The sequence below is a fragment of the Colossoma macropomum genome, unplaced genomic scaffold, assembly GCF_904425465.1.
Source record: "Colossoma macropomum unplaced genomic scaffold, Colossoma_macropomum, whole genome shotgun sequence".
Taxonomy (NCBI): domain Eukaryota; kingdom Metazoa; phylum Chordata; class Actinopteri; order Characiformes; family Serrasalmidae; genus Colossoma; species Colossoma macropomum.
The window spans coordinates 14,393,862-14,420,585 of record NW_023494804.1 but is presented as its reverse complement, the minus strand read 5'-3'; the positions used below and the strand labels follow the sequence as shown (position 1 = coordinate 14,420,585).

Below are 26,724 nucleotides of genomic sequence, written 5' to 3'. Positions count from 1 at the left end.
GTATAGACAGGCCAGCTTGCTCTCTCCATCCATTCATATTTTATTTGAGCTGCGACCGATTTGTTTAAATGAAAACATTTCCTTTTTCCTCAGGTGACATTAGAAAATCGATTGGAGAAAGTGAACCGTGACTTGGGATCCATCCGCATGACTCTGAAACGATTCAACATCCTTCGCTCCTCTTCCAACATATAGCAGCAATCCTTTTTTCCTGTTCTGAGGATTGGGATGTTTTTCTTTTGAGTCTGATACAGGGCAGTCTTTTCCCCTCCACTGTACATAATCTAGTGTGTACATGTTCAATATTTCTACTTTTGTTATTGTAGGATATTTTTTATATGTTTTACTACATGGTAAAAAATCTCACATTTTTAAAGTATATATTTTAATAATACCCAGATTTGTAAAAAAAGAAATGTACTTTTTTATATCATGAAAATATGAAAATTGTATGCTTGACTCATTCAGGTTTTTTTCCCCTCTTTCTTTTCATTGTGCTGCTGATACAATGAATGACAATGTAGTCCAGAAGGGCAAATCATTTTCACTCTGTCTTAACTTGTTTTTTTATTCCAGTTGTACTTGAAATGTTTATTTATTCATTTTTGCCATGTGTTCATATAAAATGTTTTTTTATATTTTTGCTTTCTGAGTTGAGCCATTTTGCTTGTGAATATTTGATAAGTCAAATAGATTTTTGAGGCCTTGATAACTCACTTGATGAAGGTTCTGCTAAACCCTCACGCTCTTATCTACCTTTCTCACCTTCCTCTTCTTTTAGACATTCCAGCCATCGTTGCTTTTGCGACCTTTTCCACACCTCATGAAAATATTCAACCAGCACCGATTGTTTACGCACTATTTTACAAGGCGGACCCTTTTCAACATTTTGAGATCTTTGTGCAACTTGGAACGGAATGCCTTTGTAATGCATGGAAAAACTGAAAACAATTGCGATTTTAATGATTCCTTTTAACTGTAACAAATTAGGCTATTTCATTGTCCTTGTAGCTCACTGGAACTATTTACTCTTGCACCATGATGATCCTCAATAAAATACTGCATACTGGAAAAACAATGCTGGCAGCTGTGATGTATGGTGGTTCAGGGTGATGGGCGAAAGCCGAATGTGCCAGTTTAGCCAGTTTGACTAATTTTTTAATAGTAATTCCTGAGCAGGTACCAGAGAACAGAGATATTCATAAAATTACATCAAATATTAATGATACGTACAACACTACAAAACAACACATAAAATGAAATGAAAATAAGCATGATGCCAGCTGTTAGAATGATTATCATATTATGATGACACTTTTGATCATTTTTAATTCATGATTTTAAATTAGCTGAAAAAACTTTTATTATACATACAGTGAGAGCTGCTCTGGCTTAAAAAGCTGACTGCCCAAAGGACATCTTACTCATAGGTGTCCCACCATCTCCTCTGATCACTTAACTAGTAGATCTATTTTCTTAATTTATTCACTAATATGATCAGTTCATTCACAGCCAGTTATTTGAAACACAATGAATTCTGGATATTTCATTATTACTTAAATCTCAGCTTTTGCAGTCAGTCAGTACATTCTGTCAACAAGATGTAAACAAAGTAGCTAATTCAAAGTGGTTCAAGCTGAAATGGTCCATTCTGGAGACACTTAGGCGTCAGAATTATTTACAGTGGTGGTGCAGACTGGTTTGATGTGAAATGCTCCATTCTAGATAAACCTACAGAGTCAGAATTGTTCACAGTGGTGGTGATAGGAACCAAACGGCTGTCCGGTGTTTAAAGCCTCTATAAGCTCTCTTTACAGAAGGTTATTATATGTAATGGTTATATATATGCTACATGGTGTCTGTGACATTGTTTTATGATAGTTTTGTGATATAATTTTGGCTTAAATGTGTTTTAATCCATTCATGGCAGAGGTATACATGCAGGGCATTGTAAGGCAAAATAGCCCCCAAAGAAAACTTATTTTTTTCAGATTTAGGACTACTTTTCCATCAGCATTACTTATAATACTCAAGACACGTGTAGATTCACAGGTGGTTCACTGGTTGGATAGTAAATAAGATGGCTATATTTGTGTTGTAGACATCGTGACCCCTGATTCTTATCACCACCACTGTAAAGAAATCTGAGTCTTTAAGTTTCTTAACAGTGAATCACTTCACACCAAACTATTCTGAATGACTCTGTTTACATCTCAAGGACTGAATTATTCATAACTTTGGTGGAGTTCCTCTTTAATCGTCACTAGAGAGATGCTAATGTAAATCGTTTTCCACATGACAAACAGGTTTACAACCACTAGGGAGCACTAACAGCTTAAGAAACTTGGACGAAATGGAGTGAAGAGGGTGGACGAGGCTGACTGAAGAACTTAATCGTCACTAGAGAGGTGATGCTCTCACACTCGTTGAGGTGAATGACAACTAAGAGGATGAAACGCTGGGCACAGAGCGGCGGAAAGCTCATTTCAGAGAGACTCAAGTAGGCTGCACCAAACTTCACCTTACCCGCTGAGTAAACGCTCTGTGGGTTTGAAGTTTACGGAACCTTCAGCACCGAGTGCCGCACACACATTACTGCATTACAGCACATCACATCTGGAGCTGCGAGCAGGTCTGACCTGGACTACATAACACTCACTGTTTACGCCTGGCTAAATAAAACCACGAGGAAAGAATCCTGTGCCCTCCCACATGGAAGAGGATAAGCCGCCTAACGTTAGCTGCTGGGTTGTTGCCGAGCCAGCTACCTTTTTATAGTAGGCGAACGCGCGCTGCTAGCGAGCTGCTAACAGTTGGGACATTGCGTTTCTCTGGCTGCTAAACACCGACGCCGACCTCCCTCAGGATGTGCAGGAGCTAGCTTAGTTGGAAATGTGCCAAACGAATGGACATGCCTCACAAATAGTCCTCTAGAAAAGCCCCTTTTACAGTACAGGTAAGTGACTAAGCTATACGAACTGTTTTCTTACGCTGCGCTGTGGGGGGAAAGGAGAAACGGCAAAACTAGCCTAGCCGGCTAGCCATATGTAACGTTAAGACTGCTAACTTGCCCTACGCTAACGGTCACCTGCTAGCCAGCTCGCTGTTTTTGGACTCAAGAACTTGCCTGTTTTCACAAAACTTCAACGTTTACCAAATATGTTTATTAACCGTACATACCGTAACTCATATTTTGTTCTTAAATTTCTAGGTTAGTACTGGTAAGCTGTGCAAAGTGCAAGGAAAGGATCTAACATTAGATACCTCCACTTCTGCAAGGGGGCGGAGGCGGAATCAGCCCTGCTGGCTAACCGAGTTAGTAACTTGGGTATCTTGATAAATAATATTATTCGTTAAATGAGACATTTATAGTCAAAGGAAAAGTGGAGTTTGGATCCTGGGGAAAGTCTTTGGTAGCTACTCACCTGAGCCCAGATATACCCAGGTACTTAGCTAACTAGTGAACTTAACGTTAACTGGATGCTGATGTCCTTTGACTGCTTAAGCTGAGGTCCACTATTCAATCAGCATGGTTTCATCTCAGTCCGTCTCTGTCATTATCTGCCTGTTTAAGAAGAGGCACAACCAAAAAAAAGAGCAGAAAGTGTTGGGCTAAATAATACCAGGCGCCCTTGCTTAATGATTTAAGCTCCAACCTCAAAGGCAAGTCAGGGATCTGATGTGAAGGTAAATACTTTGCTGTCAGAAGATATGGAAGAGCTTTATGAATCCCCGGGGTGGATGCAGGTAGGCTACGTCCGTCCGGTCTCATCTCAGGTGATGTGTGGCTGTGTGAGGTGCAGGATTTTGGGTTCATGCTATCATTCTGTGTCATGGTGATTCATGTCTCTGCCATGTTGAGAGTCACAGTGTGCTGCCTAGCTGTTAAAGATAGCAGACCTTTTTGGTTGTGCATACTAAGCACCTGAGGCTGTTGGGTTTCCAGGCCGAGAAGGCTCAGATCTGCTCCTTTCAAAGTGCTTCAGAGTCTTAAAGGGGTCCATGTTTGTATTAACATATACGCCAATCAGATAACATTAAAACCACCTCCTTCTATCTGCGCTCACTGTCCATTTTGTCGCTTCCACTTACCATATAGGTGCACTTTGTAGTTCTGCAATTACAGGCTGTAGTCCATCTGTTGCTCTGCATACTTTTTTATCCTTTTTACCCTGTTGTTTAATGGACAAGACCACCACAGAAAAGGTATTTGGGTGGTGGATCATTCTCAGCACTCCAGTGACATTGATGTGGTGGTGGTGTGTTTGTGTGTTGCGTTGTGCGAGTGGATCAGACGCAGCAGTGCTGTACATTGTTGACTTACAAATTCCCGTGTGCATAGTACAGTCTTAACTTGCATTTGTGGATGCAGGGATGATCAGTGTTTATTGACAACGGTTTGGCAAGGTGTTTCTGAGCTCATGTGCTGAGATCCAGCACAGTAGCATTGCCTGTTTTTTATGCAGTGCAGTCTGAGGGGTTGAAGGTCATGGGCTTTCATTGTGGTTTTGGCCTTGCTTTTTATGTATGGAGGTTTCTCCAGATTACCTGAATGTTTTGACGTTACTATGCACTGGAGAGGGTGAAATATGTAAGATCCTTGCAACCCCTTGTTGAGGAACATGCATTTTTGGTGAAGTGGCAAGCCTCAACCCTTCCTTGCTCATAAAGGACCTTTACTGAATTCTCTTTTTATATACAAGAATGATTCAATCACCTGTTCAAGATGTTTTTTGAACATTTTACAATGTTTCTAATCTTAAATTGCCCCCGTCCCAACTTTTTTTGAAACACATTGAGGCAGCAATTTCAGAATGAGCGTATGTTTTCAAAGTTAATTCGGTAAAACAATAAATATCTCGTCTTTGTGCTGCTTAAATAGGGGTTGAAGCAGAGTTATAAATCACTGCTTTATGGTTTTATTTACATTTAACCAACTGTTTTGTAGTTAAACAGGCTGTCTGTGTCACTGTGCCTTTCAGACGGTATGTATATGAGTTCTGTTCTAATGGGTTGCCTTGTGCCTCATTCAGAAAGCAGTCTGGTATGAAATGCTTCTTGTAGCTTCAGTGTGAATGGACAGGGCTAAACTGCTGTTGGCGAAATAGGCGGATGCCCCACTCATCCTACTGATCAATCAAACTAGGCGCTGAATGATAACTACAAATACTGGGCCTCCTCAAGAAGTTTGGAAATGGTAAACAAACAGATCAATGTATGTAATTGCTACTTATTATATTAATGTTATTTGTATTTATTCTTATCGTTTTTCTGAGCACAAATGCTTACTGGCTAAATAAATAGCTTTTAATTCTGATTTTTTTAGGTGCCTAAAACTTGCACAGTACTGTACATGTGTGTTCATCGTATTCTGATGGTATCACACAAACATAATGCCACTATTTTGGTAGGCACTTGAGAGTGTAGAGGCAGTTTATTATGAGAAAAATAAAGCCATAACTGATCCAGAAAAGCCAGTAAAACACTTTTTTTAATTTGCAAAACTCAGTGCAAAACTATTTTTTTAGTGTATGGATTTTTAAGTGTATTAATCAATATATTTGAGTGTTCTATAATTAAGTGATATATTTTATTTGATTTCCTGTTGTAGTGATAACAAATGAAATCTGAAATGTAAACGGCTGAGATTTCCCGCTACGTTATTATTGCCAAGTCCCATTAAAATTGCATTAGAAGTGCACTCATTAGTGTAATAGGTGAAGCATCGAAGTGTGTGGTTTGGGATGCAGCATTAGATCAGTCAGTGAGCTGCATTCAACAGTCTAGCGGCTCTTGTGGTTGATTATAGTTCTGCTGTGTCCCTTGTTAGCTGATCATTAAACATAAAGGATGCATTTTTTGTGGTAAACTAATGCATTTATTAAGGTAAGCTGATGTCAGCTTGGTACTTGCCTGCTTATTGTTTGAAATTCGCTCTACGTTAAAGGCACTTCAGTGTAGCTGTAGCACCAGTTAAGGTGGAATGGAAAAATCGAATAAGAAGCTAACTTTACTTTTATATATGTATAAGTTTATTATTTAAGATCTTTGGCAGTTTTTCGTGGCCACTTTTATTAATTTTTGTAAAATCTCATACACCGGAATCTTCTAAACTTGATATGCATTGCTGTTTGGATCAAGTCCACCAGTCTAGCTAATCTTCTCCCCCATAGCATTTTTTGGACTCTGCATCTAAAATGTCCACATATCTTTGTGTTTTTCTTGATCATTCTGGTCTGTTTTGCTTGATCTTCATCTGCCTGCAGGGTTGTAGCTGCAGCAGCAGTGATGAGACGAGCTCTATCAGAGTTACAGCTTGCCTACTAAAATGGTGACGGGGTGTTTTCAGTGATGTAATTAAATACTATAAATTCTTTTTTGTGACCTCACAAAGACAATGAATTCAAAACGGCCCATTTTTTGCGGCTTAGTTTCTAGAAATGAACTGGGAGTGGATGGTATGTGTTGACTTTAATAATATTTGCATGCTACTTAAAACATTTATTTAAAATAAAAGAAGAAAAATAGTTTTCAGTTTTGCATCTTCAAACCAAGTGCAGATGGCTGTTGTGCCATGAAGTTTTTTTTAGTATTGCTGATTGTGCTCGAGGGCAAATGGTTCATGCGTCAGTGTTTTTTGAGAAGAATGCTCAATTCACCACCCTAAGTGGTGTAAGAGTTCTCATATCCTGATATTGTCTTGAGTTCTTATTATGGCACATTACGTATTTCACAATGTGTGAAACATGTCTGTGTGTTATGTTAGAAAGCGATGTGGTGCTTTAAGTGGTCCATATTATGTAAAACCTATTTTTCAATTTTTTTCAATAAGACTTTGATATAATGTGTAAACAAAAAGGTTAAAACTCCAGTCCATACAGTCCTTATATGGAAAGTAAGATGCAAAAACAGGCTGTTGTGAATTTATTATTTTTATGTCATAAAAAACCAAGACATTGACATATATTTACTTATTCATTTACTTATTATAGTAATTAATCCCCACCCATTCAAGTTGAAGTTATAACGGGTTATAAGTTATAATTGTAGCACGTTGTATGTTAAACTCAGCAAAAAAAAATAAAATATGTAGAAATTGTGCACTAAAATGTGCAAAACTTTTAAGTTTGGACCTATTTAAGTAGGTTCCCTGTTGAGAAGTTCTTACTTGTAATTTTGTCAGGAGTGTTCCAAACTTTTTATGACTGTGTGTGTCTTAAAAGCACAATAACAAAAACAGCCAGCTTAATTCTAAGACATGAAGAGAGGCGGCTAATCGTCATGTAAAAATGAATTATCACTGTTTTTTTGTTACATAAAATCACACAAATGTTATTGTTGGACTTCAGGGAACAAAATTTAAGAAACATGGAGGATGTATTGAAGGATATGAGCTCTTCAAGGTAATATTTGGTGTTTTTTGTCTCAGGATTTCAAGCTCAGCAATGTTTCAAGCCCAGCACTGTTCTGTATTGATTGTCACAAAGCTACACCCACGCTGACTCAGACGGTCCAAAGTGATATCTTGTAATGTGAGCAGTTTCCTGACGTAAAGATTTTCAGTCATATAGTGTATCCCCAGCCTGAGTCTTCTCTTCGCCTTGGTGCAGTTTCTCATCCGATGCTAGATTCAAAACATTCTTCTCTTCTGCTTTACAAGCCTGTTATTTTATGTCCTTGAGTCCCTGAGTGTTTTTTTTCCTTGTTTCCCCTCACACCACGCCCAGCAATGTTAAGACTGGCTTTATAGTCTGTGGTGTTCTTCTCAAGCAGAACGCAAAAAAAAGAAACTTCTCAGTATTCAGTTATAATGCAGAAATGATTAGGTTTGTCCTTAATGAATCCTTTTATGAAGCAGCTGTCGTAGCAAGAATGAGTCACAGTATTGATTGCCTTCCACTCTCCCACCCCAGCCCGAGGAAGCCTTGCTAATAGCTGGCAGGCACAAGGAGGGAGGCCTCTGTCAGAGGTGGACGAGCATACCGATGTGACCCTGAGTCGTGCTGCATTGGCGGGGAACCCAGCATGCCAAGAGGAGACTACACAGTTCTGCTGCATTATTTATAGCCGCATAGTAAACAGTCAAGTCCGTGCTTTCTAAACATGGCAAGAGGTCAGTGCTACCTTCCACAGCATGCGCACATTAGGCTGTGGAAGTTTGTGTGGGACACATGAGTGGCATGGCATTTTGCTTTAAGATACTGTATGGTTTGTTTCATTTTTGTCCATGTGGAATTACCATAACCAAACTAGCAAATGTCTGAGTCAAGAATAATTGTAACTAGAGGTGGGTAATGTGGCAACAATGTAATATTGTGATACTTTAAGAAGTTTTCACGATACATGATGTGTTACGATATATTTCTTCCTGACAGACAAAGTAGTCTATCAAAGACAATGAATACAGTTATTTGTATTCCACATTTCACATTCTATGCAGCAGTAAGTCCAATTAACCAGGCCTAATTGTGCCTCTTGTCTCTTTGTAATCAAACATGCAGCTGGACGTGTTTTTAAAGTACCGAAGATATGTTTGGCATGTTGTGGCGTATGGTGATGTAGTTTATCACGATGACAATAAATATTGTGATATTGACCAGATAGAGTTAGAGCAGTGCCACAACCAGATAATAGCTATGAGTTTGAAAGAGAGCATGGCCAATGCATGTGGGCAACGTGGATGTAAGGTTGTCATGATACTTGAATTTTGACTTTGATACCAAGTGTAGGATCACAATGCTTGATACTGAAATGATACTATGGCAAGAAATAATAACCAGCTAGCACCCAGTGTGTGTTGGATAGAGCACAGAAGTTTTCAAGTCCCAGCAATATGTGTAGCAAACACAATTTGAAGGAAGTAAGGTTCCAAGCTGCTCTGTGTGTTTGAATTTGTGAATTGCTTTTCTGAAACTGGACCACAGGCTGTGACGTTACTTAACAGGAGTACAGTAATGTTCAGATGCTCTTTGCTGTGAGTGCTTTGACAGAGTAATCAAGCTGTGCATCCTCCAGACACACTATCTCCATCAGGTGAGACCATTAATAAGTGAAGTGAGTTTATGCGAGGGTTGTATGTATCACATTTGCTGCAACTTACCCCTGAACTCCTTAGCTCTGAAGTGCTTCCTGGAGTAAGGCTGACCTCGGTGATGGCCGAGGGGGTGGAATTACGTCTGGGACAGTGGTTGATGTCAGAGTGTGCTTGGTGACCAATCACGCTGAGCCTCTTGATGTTTCTGCTCTGCTTCCTGCGGCTATTTATGGTGAACACCATTCTTTCCACCGAGCACCATTTTCCTCTTGGCCTCCAGATAAGGAACTGCATCAGGGTGCCTTTTTTCGTGCATAAACTATTTTTACATCATGATTGCCTGGGTTCAAGAGAGCAGAGCATTACGGGGAGTGCACTACTGAAAGCAGAAGCATCAGACAATACAAGGGCTTACACTCAAGTCTTTTTGAAAGTAGTGGCACTCATGCAACCGCACAGATCTCATCTCTCGGCCTACGGGGCTTTCAGCAGTCTGTCAGTCTCCTGGTGGTCCATTCAGCTCATTAGTCACCATGGGAGTTCTCAGAACAGCTCCAAAGATTGACATTGGGTAAGATCTAGGACAGCTGATTTCTCCCCTTCTCTCTTCTCAACTTTTCATGTCTCATTCTGATGAGTCTGAAGAGGCATTCTGATTGACTAGGAAACTAATAATTAGAAGAAGCTGACTCCTTCCCCTAGTCTCTGATAAGATGTGGGCAAAAGGGTAGCAATATAACATCACAATATGTATCACGATATCTGAATTTGAAGCAGACAAAATGCTGCAAAATGGCAGTATTAATTTGAAAAGGTTAAAAAAAATGTGAATACAAGGATTTTTTAATTCCACATTTGTAAAAATAAGTTATTTAAGAAGGAGTTGGAGGAGAAGTCAAACAGTTGTTTAAAACAAATGAGTAAAAAAAGGTAATGGCATAATAAGCTGACATCTAATCATCTAGGCTGCTTGTTTTTGTGCAGTTTCTACAGTGACTGTTAGGCGCATATAAGTATATATTAGGGGTGCGGGAAAAAAACGATTCTTAGATACATCGCGATGCGGACGTGAACGATTCTGAATCGATTCACAAATGTCAAAAATCGATTTTCTAAAAATTTATAACGTAATGTTGACGGAACGCAAAAGGTGGAACTTGGAAGTGCGGAAGTGTAGCGCCCGGACAGTCTGTGGCGGCACATAACAAAAACACAGCTGGATGAGTGAGAAATCCGACCGGCTCCCTCTGCGTTAAAAGCCAGGTTAGATCAGGAGTCACAACCCAAATGTTAACATTTTGTCCTTTCAACAAAAATCAAACCACCTTGGCAGCCACAACATTTAACGTTCAGTATGTCTCAGTATGTGATAATGTCCTAGTATAGACTAAACAATATAAACGAAAATGCAGATTTACTCCGCTCTTCTTTAAGCTTTGCCTACAGCCGCTTTCCTCCCATCTCTGCCAGAAAACTTTTCCTCAGAAGTAGATCAGTTAAATGTCTCTCAACGTTCGACTGTTTTACGAGGCTGAAGTTGCTTCTTATTCTCCAGCTTCTTGTTCGAATTTACCCGTTCCGCCTTAAATTCTAACTGAGTTCCGAATGTAAATGCAGCACCATTTAAGATGGAACAGGAGAATTTGAAAGAGAAGCTGACTTCAGCTTCGCCACTTTTTAGTGTGTGACAGTCTCTCATTGCAGATTTAACGTACCAGGAAACCAACTGCGCTGCTTATAAATGCTGCTATAAATGCTGCTATGTGACCTGCAGTCTGCTCGCCGGTTCTCAGTCGTTGCGAAACACAGCTTTCTCACTATGTTGCACACGACCCGTCTCAAAGACATTTTACTGACACAGCGATCCCCCCCGTCTCTACAATGAGACCAAAACCAAAGTTATGAAATCACTAAAGAAAACAGGTGGAATAGCTGTAACGTGCTGTGTGGACATCCACTGCCACTGGATCTTATTTCACCGTAACTGCACATTTTTATTGCAGATGAGTAGCAGCAGCTTCTCGTGCTCCAAACAAGAGCAGTGAATGAGAGCCTTTTAGTTCACTTGCCACATCACTTCCATTTGTTTTATTAAAAAAGATATTGGAAGTAAATTCATTATTGATCATTACAAATACTTTGCTTTAAAAGTACCAAGTCACTTTAAATAACAATAACACTGAGTTACTTAGTCACTTTAAAATGTATATTGTCTCTATATTCTTTGTATATTTTGTGTATATTTAATATATTTCAGTTAGTTTTTCTTGTATTTTTATTTTTACTTATTTACTTTCTGTAGAGTGATTAGCTGAGCTAATCATTTTATAATCGCATCACAGCCCTCTGAATCGTAATCGAATCATGAGGTGCCTAGAGATTCCCACCCTTAGAGTGTGTGTGTGTGTGTGTGTATATATATATATATATATATTATATATATATATATATATATATATATATATATATATTCTTTTTTATGTTCCATTTGAAACATCCTTGGCTCAGTCACTCAGCTAAAGAGGATAACGTTAGTGTAGTTCACACTGTTTGTATGTCAAGCTATTTGTGGCATACTGGTGTAATGGTTTGACAACTCATACTGGAGGAAGAATTTCAACTGGTAAATTGCCCAATGTCACATTAAAGTTTAAAGTAAGAGGGCAGTGAAGAGCCTGCATCTTTTGTTCTAATCTGTTTAGTCCAAAGAAGGAAGCAAAGAAAGACTACTGCATCTGACTAAAGGCTACAGCAGCCAAGACAGTACAGCATGCAGTTACAATGTGACTAAGCTGTTTACGTTAGTTGAAGTGAAAATAAACACTTAGCATAAAAGTTTGAATTATCTTCCTTTCTTAGTGTAAATTTCAAACCACATATCACCTACTATGGATTTGTCCTCATACAATAATGGTAAAATGCTGAGTGGCACTTTTTATATTTGTTTATTTAAATTTTTTGGTTGCTGCTTATTGTCCACTTGACGTTTCCAGCATTTAGAGGCCTGTAGCCATTCAGATGACACCTTTTCAAACTCTCTCAAACGCACTTCTTTTCATTGTTGTCGATTGAGCAACACACATTATGACTGTAAAGCTGTGTTCTAGCCTGTGCATTGTGCTTTGCGTTCTTATGGCGCACGTTTAGCCCGTGAAGAACATAACTTTTGAGTGTCCAAAAAAGGTGCCATATGTCGTTCACAAATGACCAATCAAGATTGAGGATTAATAGCCTCCTAAGAAGCCTGTCCTGTTTCATCTAAGCTTGAGACATTTAAAAAAACATTTTAAATAATGTCTTACAAATTAAAATACCAAATTTCTAAAAATTAAAATGCCCACCCATAGTCATTGTATGCTGGTTGTTGTTAAAGGCTCACTATAATTGGCCTGTCTTTTTATTTGTCTTATAATACTTGAAGTTGTTCAGTCTTCTAGAAATATTGATGATGTCTGTCATATTGTAAGTAACATATCATATTGCCCACCCTAATATGAGGTTATGTCTGAGAACCTGAAGCGAACCCAGACCCTTGATTGTGCAGTTATGAAACTGGTTTGTGAAGCATCGTTATGACAACATGTCATGGTTCAAGCCTCTCCTCACACATTAACACTGAGTCTTTGTATACCCCACTTCTCTTTGAAAGCCTTCTAGTTAAAAGTGATCCTACTTCTGTATCATCCTTCAAAGCCTTCTTTGTAAGATCAACACTTTTGGTTTTTTGGTTTGTATTTGCAGCTGCGCGTGGGTTGAAGTTACTGACCACAAAGCGGAGAGCCATTATTAATGAATGCAATCAGGAAATGGGCAGTTGGTCTTAATAGATGCTTAATCTTGGTAACAAATGGCCTCGGGGCTGAGAGAGAGAGGCCTATGTCATAGCAGGCTCCAGGCACTGTGTCATTAATGCTGCGAGAAGCAACTGTATATTTTCCAGCCTTTGCACTTTGGAGTCCGTCCAGACACTAATGGTATTGGGCTGTGTGTGGCACTCTGAAGCCACCCCCACCATGCCATTGATTTATGGGGGCACCTCACTGTTTCCAGCTCAACTCCAGGAACTGGCTGTAGTGCAGTGCAACAGCGAGGTGGGCATTTAAGTGTCTCTGGCAAAGTTGGCAACAAATTCTTATCTTGGGGGAAATAGTACCTTTTCCCCAAAAGGCCAGTTGTCAAAGATGTGTCTTGAGATTAATCTTTGATACAGGCTTTCTCATAGCCCAGAATCTGGTGACACAATTTTATATCTGTAAGAGACTTTGTAGGTTTGGCTGGATACCATCCCACCAGAACTATTCTAGCTCTCTTTGTGTTCACTTTATTAGGAGCACCTCATTGTATCTGCACTCATTGTCTATTTTATCAGCTCTGTTTACCATGAAGCACTTTGTAGTTCTATAATTACAGACTGTAGTCCTTCTACAGTATGCAGACCATAGTTCTGTGCATACTTAGTCAGCCCTCTTTCTCCCTGTTCTTCAATGGTCAGGACCACCACAGAGCAGGTATTGCGTGGTTGGTGGATCATTCTCATCACTGCAGTAACGCTGATGTGGTGGTGGTGGTGTGTTAGTGCGTGTTGCGCTGATTCAAGTGGATCAGACACAGCAGTGCTGCTGGAGTTTTCAAACACTGTGTCCACCCACTGTGCACTGTATAGACACTAATACCTTGGTAGTCCACCTTGTAGTTGTAAAGTCAGAGACTTTAGCTGTGTTGCTGCACAGTTTGTGTTGATCATTGTCTAGTCCTCCGTCATTGTTCACAGGGCGCTGCCCAGAGAATGCTACTGGCTGGATATTATTGGTTGTTGGACCATTTTCAGTCCAGCAGTGACACTGAGGTCAAAGTTAGAAACACCACCAGTACTGCTGTGTCTGATCTACTTCTACCAGTACAACACACACTAGCATGCCACCACCACGTAAGTGTCACTGCACTGCTGAGAATGATCCACCCAATTAATAGCTGCTCTGTGGTGGTCCTGTGGGGGGTCCCGACCACTGAAGAACAGGGTGAAAGGAAGCAAACAAAGTATACAGAGCAGTCAGAAATTGTAGGACCGCAAAGTGCACATGGTGGAGCTGATAAAATGGATAATGATCATAGATTTATTTAGATTTCCAGTCCAAACAGCCAGGTGATCCTCATGGATACAAAAGAGGAAACACACAGTTTCTAAAACTGTAGTTCAAAAAATTATTAAAAGAAAAACTAACAATTGTGCAAGACTTTGTAGACCACCAAAACTGTCATCATCAGTACACATCAGTAGCTCAGTGTAGTACTGTATTTAAGTACACAGCAATACATAATGCTTTCATCTTTGATAGACAGAAGAAAATTAAGCTCTGCTCTTGCTTCAGATCTGAAAAAATCCAGAGAGACAACTCAGCACTGTCTCAGCACTCAGCAACTCTGGAGTCTAAAGGCATGTGTAGCTGTCAAGGCACTATTACTAATAAAAGAAAATGGATAAAAAAAGTTTTGGAAATCAAGTGAAGCTGCTGATATTCTCAGAACAATGGGCTCATCATCTCAGAGCCCTGACCGTCCCTGAATTGATCGGTAGAAGCAGAAAAAGGAAAGGAAACTTCTAAGGCTGTAACAATGGCAAAGGATGGAAACACTTGACATATATGGAAACATTTTGACACATTTAGATATCGAGGCTTTTGTGCTTTTTTTCTGTTAGATATGTGTTCTTTATTTTTTTTCCTGTAACTATTTTGACTGTTAAATAATTGAAGGTGGTCTCTGACTTTTACTGTATGAAAATGTAACATGTTCTGCCGCCTTACGTTGCTATACCAAGTTTTCAAGCACAGTAAGTTTTACGTTTCTATAATAAAGACACAATTTGGTCTTTTTTGTGGAGCCTGTCCACAGGACTGTGGAGCACCAGCTAATGTTCTGAACTGTCCATATAAAAGCTAGCATGTTGAACATTGCTGTTCTAAGCTGATCACCGTGCTACCTTTACTGTGATTGGAAAAAAAATGGTCAGTCTGTAGGTGAGTCCTCTAATGTGCGCAAAGAATCACACTATTAACCACCATGCAGTCGAACTGTAAGACCACACAGGCACACAGTAGCAAGAGCTTGAAACTGTTTACACTACACCACCCGCTTAGCTGCTCTGTCTTGCTGTGAGGAACTGACTCCCCAGCTGTGACGGTATTGTGGCCTGCTGACTCTTGCTTCCTCTGCGAATATGTTCGTTCATAAGGTCCCATGGTTATCAGAGCTTCCTTTCGCTGCATGCAGAGCCCATTGCACTCTTCTGCTTATCTTTTTTTATCATTACATGTTAGGATTTGCATTTTGTTTTTGGCCAACATTTGCGTAAGCAAAGCGGTCAGAGCATTTCAGAATGTGAAACATCACCCCATAGTGGTACCTTGTAGGAGAAGAGCACTAGTTCAGTAGATCAACGGATAAGCTCTGAAAGCATTCACTTTTTTACAGAAGCAGGAAAAACCTGGCTGCTTTTTTTTCATGCCGGTCACGAACTTCTGAAAATCCTGCAATTCAGGCTTGTGTGCTGATAAAGACAGTGGTGTGCTGACCCTGCTCCAAGGTCCAGCTAAGATGGTAAAGTGACACATGGTTTATTCAGCACAGAGGTTATGCATGGTCATGGTTCCACAAAAAAGTGCACAATGTGGACCTTTTTGTTTGGAGCCTGTGGGACCGTGTTCTTCTGACTGTTTCGTAAACAATGTAAGGATGTGCGATAGGGGTGCAAACATCTAATATTCTTATTTTTTAATGTTCTATCTAGGACTGCAGCTGTTGAATATTTTAATTGTTGAATATTCTATCCAACATGATTATGAATATTAAAATACTGTGTAAGACTAAATAAAGCTGTTTTACTTTAATTATTGCATTTAAAAAAGTGTTAATCTTATTGATTTTATTTTTATTATTATTATTAAATAGTGCATATCAAAGCTATATGCACTGTGAATCAAATGCTAGTTACTTGGAGCTTGCTAGTAGCTAACGCTAGTATATGTAACTACTTGCTTTTGATCGCCACAGCAAAGTAAATTAAAGGTTGATTAACCAAGCTATTTGAAATGGCGCAGTTTCTCAGTCGAGAACAATAATGATGGGCAAAGAGTGGTGATAGTGTGCCGACATTCCTTAAAGGTGCATTTTTGAATTTTTGCATTTATTCAACATTTTAAATTGTTCTGTGATGCCTACATAGAAGGTATGTGACTTTGGTTACAGTGAAAAATGCAACTAGCAACTTTGAATTTAAGTAATCCGGGGTCCTGTTAAAGATGTAGGAGCTGAAGTTGGCTTCCTGTTCGCCAGCTTGTTTTGCGAATTTTCCGTTCCACCCTAAATGGTGCCGCAGATAGATTTTGGTGCCTGTTCAAACTGTAGCATTTAAGGTGGAATGGAACATTAGATCATGGCCTGGAACTGCACAATTTCTGCAAATAGTCCGCAATTTCTATTGCTGTTGCTCCATTGTCGTTTCCTGCGGGGCTAGAATGCGGGCTGGTGTATGTAAATTTTAAGGGGTGTAAATATTAATGAGTAAAGATTTCTGCCCTCTTTTGCAAATGCAGGATTTTTATGTGAAGGAGGAGACAACGTTGTTTGCGGTTCACAGTGTGTCAGTTCTATATACTGAGTGCTCCTTATTCAACTATGCCAATGTACAATTGCACTCAAAATTATGCAGCTCTCTCAAAATGCAAGGCAGTTAGGTAACGTAAGTAAAATTTGTTGAAAACGCATAACCCAAGGCTTTAGTAAAAACCAGTCAAAGAAGGTTTATTACTACATGTTCAAGTGATTTTTAGAACAAAGTTGAGTTCACTGTTAACGGTTCAAATGAAGAATTATTCACCCCACGGATGTCTATGTGCAAATTATTCAAACCCCCAAAGTCAGTATTTCTTGCCGCAGCCTTTACACTTCATAAACTCTAGCAAATGTTTCCGGTAGGTGCTCACAATCTTGTGACACTTCTCTATTGGAATCTTTGCCCATCTATGCCTATCATCACTCCATTGAAACTGTCTCCCAGAATTCCACAGGCCTATCCAAATTCCTTCTTGCATTTTTTTTGGTTAAAAGTATGTGTGTTGAGGTGTCTGGACATGAACTCCTTGCTTATGTAGTGTTCATATTGTGTTCACTGATACTTTTGTTCTTGCCATCATCAGGTCATACTGCAAGTCTTTTTTCTGTTCAAATGTTTGTGAAATTTTGCTCTTTCTTTCACACCCACGTAGGTTTGTTGCTGTATCGTGAGTTTTAAACGTGTGTGATATTTCCAACTTTGTGTCTAGGAACTTTAGTTACCTAGAATATCGTCGTGTAGCCATTGAATTAATTTCTTTTCTTAGCTTTTAAGAGCCTTTTTTTTGTTGCCATGTTTACTACTGAGTACGAACTCATGCATAGGTGGGACTTAGACATGTTTCACAGCTGAAACAATTTAAATATTTTATATAATAATTTAAACATTACAGAGTTCCCAAAAACTTATGTTTGTGGTTTTGTAGCCTTACATACAACCAGTGATTTAAAAGCCAACAATATTAAATAGGAGAGGAATAATTATGACATGACTGTTTTAAGAAAATATCCTTTTACTCAGAAATATGACAGACATTTTACTATCAATTTAAGTCTGTCACCCAATTCATGCTCAGGTCATATAAAGATGTTCTGGCTCTTCATAAAGTTTGAATTTGTAAATCCTTACGGTCTCAGTGCAGGTTGAATAATTTTGAGTGTTTATCCCTCTGTGGCACCTTAAACATGAGGTTGAGATACTCGTGTTAATACCTCAAATATGTTAAGTCATTGCTGGAGACATCAGCCAAATGTGTCAGATACAGAAGTGAGGAGAAAACGCAGAGCTGACGTTAGCCGGCTACTTACTTGAATTTTCCATTCCATCTTAAATGGAGCAGCAGTCACATATTACTGCCGCTCCGTTTAAGGTGGAGCGGAACATTTTAATAAGAAGCTGGTGAAAAGGAAGCCAACGTCAGCCTTGTGGAGAAAACAAGTCTCAGGAGCTACTTTTCTTTACAGGATTCAAGCAGCCGCTAAGTGCATCAGAATGTAAGTGAACTTGTCATGCTCAGTTCATTTACTATTCAGATAAGGCCTTATAGGTTACATTTTAGTTTTAGTTTGCAAGTTTTGGGATGTTTTAGAGCATTTTGTTTCTAATTCTTTATAAAGAAAAAAGTATTGTGATGCAAAAACGACAATATTTATCATATGGTGAAACTTGTATATCATACCCCTGCTATTAAATCACTTTGTTAACTCCTGTCAGTGTGTGAAGGGGTATATGTTTCACAACCTGTATGATGAAAGTTTTTAATGCTTTATACCTCAGCATATCCTAAACTTGTCTGTGGCAGCCTCAATGTCTGGTGCAGTTTTAATTTTCTTTCTGCTCTGGGTGGACAGCTCACTAGCCAGCACACCACTACTTATTCTTGGAAATAAATGCAGTTGAGAGTATGCTAGCTAGAAATCCAGAGCAGTAGTAAAAGCGTTAGGACTGCACCAGGCAATTAGAATGATAATACATGTTGGCTTCTTATTTGCCAGTTTCTTATTCACATTTTCTACTCCACTTTAAATGGTAGTGGCGCCAGAATATAAATGCTGCACCATTTAAGAACTATCTGAGAGCAAAAGTTGAGTGATTGGTGTTGGAGGGACAGTAAGCCGAAATCGTTTGTTGAGCTGCTGTTTTGTGTGGTTTTTCTCTGGTATTTCCTGCTCCTGATTTAGAAGCACATTAGATGGATAGAGAAACCATAACTTGCACAATACATCCATGGGAACTAATTGGCTCTACAATAGAGGTCGACTGGATTACAGAGTACTTAATTTCTCCATGTTGGATGGCTACGATTGTTTTCAGGCAAGTCTTGTTGACTCGTTCACCCCTTCACCACCCTAATGTGAGAAGTGTGTTTATTTGTTTTATTTTTTCCACTTAGAAAATTAACACAATATGTAATTTACATTTTACTTATAGTTTTACATTTTTTTCTTATGTAGTGCTTTAATGTGCTGGTGACAAATACTGCATTCGAAAGACTCTCAGAGTGAAACGCACCCATAAAATAGTTCTTAGAAGCTCTCTAGTAAATAAGGATTAAGTAAGGATTAATACAAAAATCATTATCATAAATGATATGTGTTTATTATGTCTTTAATCATTATTATAAATTTTAAGGTGAACATTCACCAAAAATATCTGTCGTACATCTGGTGTGTTTTATCATTGTGCCATATTGTGATGCTTGTTTCGTGATCTGTATCATATAGTGAAGTTACTGATGATACCCAGTTCTGCTGATTAAACCCACATAATTTGTCATGATAATGGCAACATTGTCATATTGCTCACCCGTAACGTGAGCATGTATGATCTAATGTTGACCATTAGTGCTGTTCTCACCCTGGTTACCTTCATGTTCAGACCGTGTGATGATGCTATTAATATTTTACATTTCTACTATAATGTGGTTCTTGCTGCCATGTAGTGTGCTCTTGCTGTTGCTTGCAATGCTGAAAAAGGCAAAGGCCTGTACTGGTGGAGAGAGACAGAATGTTTTATCTATTACCCAAGAGTTCCGGCCTCAGGTTAGAGTTTTTAATAGCTGATGTAGGTAACAGACTCGAGTCTGATTCAGGCTGAGACCCTGTGAATCATCAATCAGGAAATAACAACTCTGAATGCTTTCACTGTAAGGTTTGTACAAATACAGCAGCGCTGAAGGACAGAAATATCTGCTGATGTTTGCTTGGGTTAAGCCTTGGACTCAGTCAGAAGTGTTATAGCTTTCATATGTTTGGTCTCAAGCAACCTAATCTCCTATACATCCTTATACGCTGGATAGAACCAAACCGGAGCTTCAGTAAGATCTTGTTATGTGTCAGTGGCCCCAAAAGAGGCTTTTTAATAGCTCTGACTGGAGACTCTCAGCGAGGTGAGTACGACGATTATCTGAGCTCAGAATGCCCTCTAGGTGAGTGATTTATTACAGTAATTTAAAGAAACGAACGTGTACAGAGGCGCGCCACTATCAGCTGGGCCCGGTCTATAAATAAACTGCCTTTGCTCATCATCCTCCCCTCACGTCAACCGTTTGTTTGTGCTCCTCCTTTCGCCCATTTATTCATGCTTGCGATATTCCAGACTTATTTGCTTCCAATTTAGCTGCAGCGCTGATAGAGCGAGGAGAGCGCAGCTGCTGTGATATGAATCTCGCTCAGGTTTTGAACAGCTTTGGTGCAGGATTATCTACAGCAGGAAAAGTAGTTTCCCCCACAGATGTGATATAGAAAAGCAATACTAGGGTTCTTTCAGATGTTAATGTTAGCTAGCCATATGGGCGGTAGTAATAGGCTAATCCAGGTGAAATCTTTAAGAATTTTGCCCTCTTAAGAACAGAGTGCTGTTGGTTTCCATGGCAGTGAGAGTGATTGATTACAACTTAAATGGTTGCAAATATGTGAGGAGGCTTTTTTTTTCCATGCTGCGCTCTGTAATATCAATATCCACCAGTGATTAAACACAAAAGGTTTGATGCAGTAGTAAGAGGGGCAGCATGGCAGGAGTAACCAAAGACATTGTCATGATACATGTTACATGTCAGTGTATGTTTGCAAACAGGAGGAAAATGCACAAGCAAAGCAGTAGTGCCATGTGAAAAGTTCAGCTTTTGTAAAAATGAACAGTTTGAAGCTACACTATGTAAGACCTCTTTAGAAGAACATTTTGTAACATCAGTTGTGCTTCAGACCCCTTCCCTGAGCGCATGAACCTGACGTTTATGAGCTCATTGAAGTTAGTTTTAAGGGTGCATGATTAGTTTTGTTATTATTTTCTGAAAATTTGATAAAGGTAGAGTAAAATTAACTCAGTAGTAGCCAGAGCTCTGCTCAGCTCCAGCTTTCCTTAAAGGCAGCCGAACACAGAAGGGATCCACTTCTAAACTCTCATTTACAGACTGAAAAAGAAAAAAAAAACCTAAAGGTTCTCAATAATTCTGTTTTAGTCTTAGTTAGTTTTGCAGTGGACATTAAAATTTTTTTTTTTTGAAAAATGTCATTTTAATTTCTGTTACAGTTAATGAGAACCTTTTTTTCTTTGTTAGTTTTCTTTTTAGTAATAGTTTTAGCTGTAATATACCTGCCCCACACCCCACACCCCGCACCGCACGATAGTATCATAAATCACCAAAGGTTGTGGCTTAGCAATCGTACCATAGCATATTGATTGCGCAAGCTTTCACAAGCCTTCTCAGAGACAGAAGTGCAGGTCATTGTGGCGCTGTGCAGGTCATAGCGATTCTTAGGCCAACTGTGTGATGAAACGTTTTAACTCATTTCCGTACTCAGGTTGAAGCGCATTTGATCTGAAACCTGCAGATCTCAGAGGCTGATATATGCATGTGGCCTACATCAGCAACCTTTTTACTGTAGGCCCCTCCCTTATGCCTGTGGTGGAGTGTGTAAGCGTGTGTGTGTGTGTGTGTGTGTGTGTGTGTGTGTGTGTGTGTGTGTGTTTGTGGTGGTTTTTTCATTTTGTATACATCATCTACAGTTCTCAACCTGTTTCCTGTTTTTCTCAGAGCAGTAACAAATTTACAGAGCAAAGTCTCATCGTTCAGTTCTCTGCTGTTTTACTCATTTCATGTGTTGTGCAGATTCTTTTCATTCTTCTTCATTTCTATCATTAAGACCTAATTTTAGATTCAGATTCAAATGATCGATTCCATGTAGAGCTGATCAGTAGAACTTGTTATTACTATTGTAAGTTAAAAAAACCATCCCATGGCATCATATTCTAATCCTTAAAATCAATATAGGGCTCTCGCTACATCTCCTCTGCGTATGCGACGTCACAATTTGTAGAACTAATCCATAAATTGACCTCACCATCATTTAAGTGAATTGATCTTTGGTAGTAACAAAAAAGTAACTGTGAGATGTTTTCCTTGTTGGTGCCCCATCCATAGAGGCAGTAGCGTTTCACATGAACCTGATATGGAGGATGTTTCTAAACAGTGTATCCCAGTTTTCTAGAGAAGTGATGCAGACATTCAGTAAATACCTTAAATAGCTGTATCACTTCGTCACTATACATTATATTAATGTACTGATTCATTTGGTTAATAGCGCAACCAGAGGCCAAATTATGACAAATTAACTTAATTGAATAGAACCAAACCATGTATAGACTTATTCCAAACCAACAACCACTTAAGACCACTTAAGAAGACTACCATTATGAGGGGTTATGAGGGGTTCATGAATGGTTTGAAATGCATTTTTTATTGTTTATTTATTAGATCATAGACACCTTAAAATTGTTAATAAGCAGTTACAATACATAAATGAAGAGGGCAAAATTGCCAAATAGTGAGCCCACATCCCCCATCCAAACATCAGACCTTGCTGGTTACTTACAGTCGTATGTGAAAATTTTAACACCCTTGGTTGAATTACATGTTGGCTTTCTAAGTGAAAATGATTAACACATCATCTACAAAGATCTCCTAATGAACAATTACTGTTTATTTGAAGAATTTAACATACTGGGGGGAAAATTCATCGTGAAATGTGGCCTGTGCAAATGTTACAGCAGATTTAATGTTGCTTTTTTTTTCATCTTAAACATGGACGTGTTAGTCAGCAACATCAGATAATCATATTCATCAGAATCAACAGGTCACTGTTGCCCTTTATTTATGCGTATTAATGATTTTAAAGGTGTTTATGAAGCAATTAAAACTGTAACTAAACCAATTTAAACCATTCATAAATCCTTTATAAGAAAGAAAAGCACCAGTACACATTTAAACATAAAAATACTATCAAAAGCTATAAATACAATGTTTTTTATTCAGTGTTTCACATGCTGGGCTGCACTAAAACCAGTTAAACAGGACTAATTATGCTTGCATGCATATTCATCACAATAGCAGCAAACACTGTCATATTGCCCACCTCTACGTATGATTGGGTGTGTCCATCAGGCTCTGTTTTTTAGTGTAAGAGAGCAGCAGGAGAGTCTAAAATATGTCATCAGCCAGCTAATCATGGCTAATTCATCAAAGGTAATTCAAATCTGTTTTTTATTTAACGAGTTGTTGAGTTTAATTGATTAATTGTGACAGCCCTAATATGAAATTTAACGGCTTACAGGGCTTCAGACCACCCCCTTGACCCCTTGTGTGCTTGATGATGTTCAAACTCTTTTGGGATTTAGTGACGATTAACTTGCATGTGTTAACACTTAATGTCTCTCAAATATACAATCAAAAAATTATCAGTCTTCCAGGCATTCATACCAATCATAACTATATAGCAGTGCTTATTCCAAAAACTGGCTTTAGTTCACCTCTCAGGTACTGTTTGTTCATTAAATTTCTGCCGCTTGCAAAATGTTAATTTCCATTAGCCTTTTAATGGGAAATCCTGTGTAATATTAGCATCAAGCTAACAGTTGTGTTTTGTGTGGATTTATTTATTTATTTATTTATTTATGTATTTATTTATTTATTTCCCCCCCCAACATGCTCTATGTTAATTATTGACCATTAAGGCTGGTAACAGAGATTCAAGTGACATTTTTCTTAATTAAATTTTGCTGGCTGTAATCTGGTCAAATATGGTTGAGTGATTAGCCGATGATGTCGATCATGCTTTGACTTTTTGTAAAAGTCCAGTGATGTCCAACTGGAACAAGCATTACAGAAGGTTAAACAGTCCCCAAAAAAGGTGTTGGTCCATTTCACTGGTCAACAGAGTACACACAAGTAAAACATTGATTATACCTAATTGTGATATGAATAAACAAGAGAATGTTAACATATGTGCATAATAAGTGAGAAGATAGGAAAGCCTCTCACATCTGTTATCTTAAGGGCATGTTGATCTGCAATTCTAAGGTCATAAACAGCCTAGCATGTCACGTTATCATCTGGCTGGTCTTCAGTTGACGCAACAGAGATAAAATAAAACCTCAAATAAGAGGAGGAGATGGTCAGCTCTTTCTAATTTGTAGTACATCAACACATTCCAAATCCTCAGGTTGACTTCCAGGGTCACACAGTTTGCACAATGAAAATATAAAATCAACTATTAATCAGTGATGTTACAGTTTTTCTAATCATAAGCCCCTTTGCTAAATATTGTGGTTTGTTTTGTCAGTCATTAAACACTTCAGTTCACTGTTGTTCCCCTGCCAGAGGGTATAAAAATTGCTGCGACGCAGTTCACACATCACATTGACCATCAGGACGTACCCTCTGTCCAGAGTGACTTTGAGGGGATTTTAACCATCATTTAGTCAGTAATCCAGTCAAGAAAACTACCGTTCGGGTCCTGCGTTTACGCCAATTTAAATCTTCATTTAAATCCCCACAGCAGCGTGTTCGGTCTAAAACTTTCCTTCATGTCTCAAATAGTCCTCTGATTGACTCAGACTCTGAGTTTAGTACTGATGATCAATAATGTACTGCTAAATACACACAAATGGGCCTTAAAACGCATTTTAACAGATAAATAACAGCAAATATGACAAATATTATTATACAATTAATAATATCTAGTACTGTCTTTCAGTTTATATTGACTTTGAGTATAAAAAATATCTGATGTTAAATATGCAACTCAATTTGTCATCAAAAATAAAGTCTTGCTTTGTATCAGTTTTAGCACTCAGCATGAATCCAGGAGGACAGAAAATCAATAAAAAACATGGCTGCCTTATGCTAATTGTTTGTTTTTACTCATAATAACCAATAGAATGAATCACCATCCAAATTATAGCACTTTCAGCTCACAGACACTTCAGACTAGCAATTTCTGAAAATGTATCTGAGGTGCAACTTGTTTTCAAGATCTCTATAAACAAAAAAATATAAAAATACATTTTGCAGGTGCTAGGTAAAATTTTGATCAAAAATGACCCAAATTGTTAGCATTTACATGTAGCCCAGGGTCTCCTGAAAATATCTACACATGGCATGTGTCACTGTCTCATGTAAATACTTTATAATTGTAATTGACCCAAAATACCAAAAAATTCTAGGGTTCTAGGGGTTAATATTTGTGTGTAACTAACACACTTACATAGTCTTGTAAATGGAAAATGTTGGGTATTTGTACTAGCTGAGTACAGTAATGGTATAAAAATTGTTGCTATTGTAATGAATGCTGGAAAGTGGTTAAATTTATAGCTTTTATATGCTTATCTTGTCTATCAGAGTAGTCATGTTGTCTCCAAGGGTCTGATTCTCTTAGGTCGTCTTAGAATGTTCTGTACTTTCCTGTGCCTCTCACTAGTATATAACCTTGATGCTTAGGGAGAAAACAGCTTGGGCTGAGGGTGATAACACTCTCTATAATCTGTGTGAACTCTTGCTCTGAGGTTGAAGAAGGAAGAAAATGGCGACCTGTTAACATCTCTGAACGATAACATCTTTTAATGAAACCCAACTTTCTCCTCAAGAGTGCACAACTCCATCTAGTCTATTCTCAGTAGCTACAATAATTTGGAAACTTTGACTAAAAGTCAACAGAATTTTGTTATTTGTTCATGATTTTGCATTCACCCAACCCCACACACTCCCCTCCTCAGCACCAAAGTAAATTTCCAATCTGTGGGGACCCCTACACTGTGAAGAGCAGCAATATACCAGTATTAATTTATTATTTTAGGAGTTATGGCAAAAAAACTGAATACAATCTGAATTCACAAAGATTTGCTTTTCAGGAATAACATTTGCATAACTTAAATCTTATGATTGTATTTAGGTACAGAGCTTTCGATACACAGGCTCTAATGTGTACAGCGGGGTCCAAAAGCCTGTTGAAAATTTGGATTTTTTTTTTTCATTTAAACTTGGAAATAAACAACAGTAAGCTTTGAATTTGAAAAATCAAAGAAATGTATTGCACAAACTTATCTGCACTATTTCCAGGTCACTGTACAAATTCAGGCGAATTTGTGAAGTTGACTATGTTAAGGCCTTTGTACGGAAAGGTCAGATTATTTTTAGTCTTCCATTTTTATCTCTTCTATTTATTTTCATGTACAGACGACTCTCAGGTGGATTTGATCTATTGATCAGATTCTTTTGCACAAACTTATTGCGTCCATGACAGCTTGTATGCCGCTGTCATTAAAGCAGATGGAGGACATGGATAAGCACATACCAAGAAATCTTGAAATTCCTGTAAATGTTTCAAAAACACTTTTACTCAAATTGTTATGCTAATAATCATTTGTAATGCAAAAACATTATATTAAATTTAGAAAAGAAACATTTTCAATAGTGGTCTTGTCTGTACATGTACATGCACATAAATGTATTTATGGACCATAGATGCATTTGTCTATTGCTTGTTACCTATCTGAATGTATATGTGTGCTAAGTATGTACTCTTTGTATTCCTGACATTTGTCAATTTTGGGAATCTGTAATATGGTATAATAAAAATTTGAAAGTAATGTAAAGTAAGCACAGCACTTAAATATTTTGGATAGTCGATTTTCACCTAATTGAATGGAGAGTATTTTTTGGGACAGTTTTGAGAAAAAGTTGGTCTGGATCCCTGCCTCATAATAGAGAAATGGCTCATATTTGGGAGAACCTGACCTTTTG

At 38.4% G+C, this 26,724-nt stretch overlaps 2 protein-coding genes across 4 annotated transcripts in view; both read left to right on the top strand.

Moving 5' to 3' along the window:
- The window catches only part of LOC118824666 (M-phase phosphoprotein 9), a 28,803-nt gene extending 28,239 nt beyond the window's left edge, over positions 1–564 (top strand). The window contains exon 24 of the mRNA XM_036594974.1: positions 94–564. Within this exon, the coding sequence (XP_036450867.1) occupies positions 94–195 (102 nt within the window). The 3' untranslated portion in view covers positions 196–564. The remainder of the gene's footprint in view (positions 1–93) is intronic.
- Positions 565–2,364: 1,800 nt separating this feature from the next.
- Positions 2,365–26,724, top strand: part of LOC118824465 (membrane-associated phosphatidylinositol transfer protein 2-like) — an 86,210-nt gene continuing 61,850 nt past the window's right edge. For 2 of the 3 annotated variants that reach the window (XM_036594636.1, XM_036594633.1), the window contains exon 1: positions 2,365–2,956. The gene's annotated coding sequence lies outside the window, so the exon portion shown is untranslated. Of the gene's footprint in view, positions 2,957–19,795; positions 20,035–26,724 lie in introns of those variants that run through there. The other variant, XM_036594635.1, reaches the window with a different exon arrangement.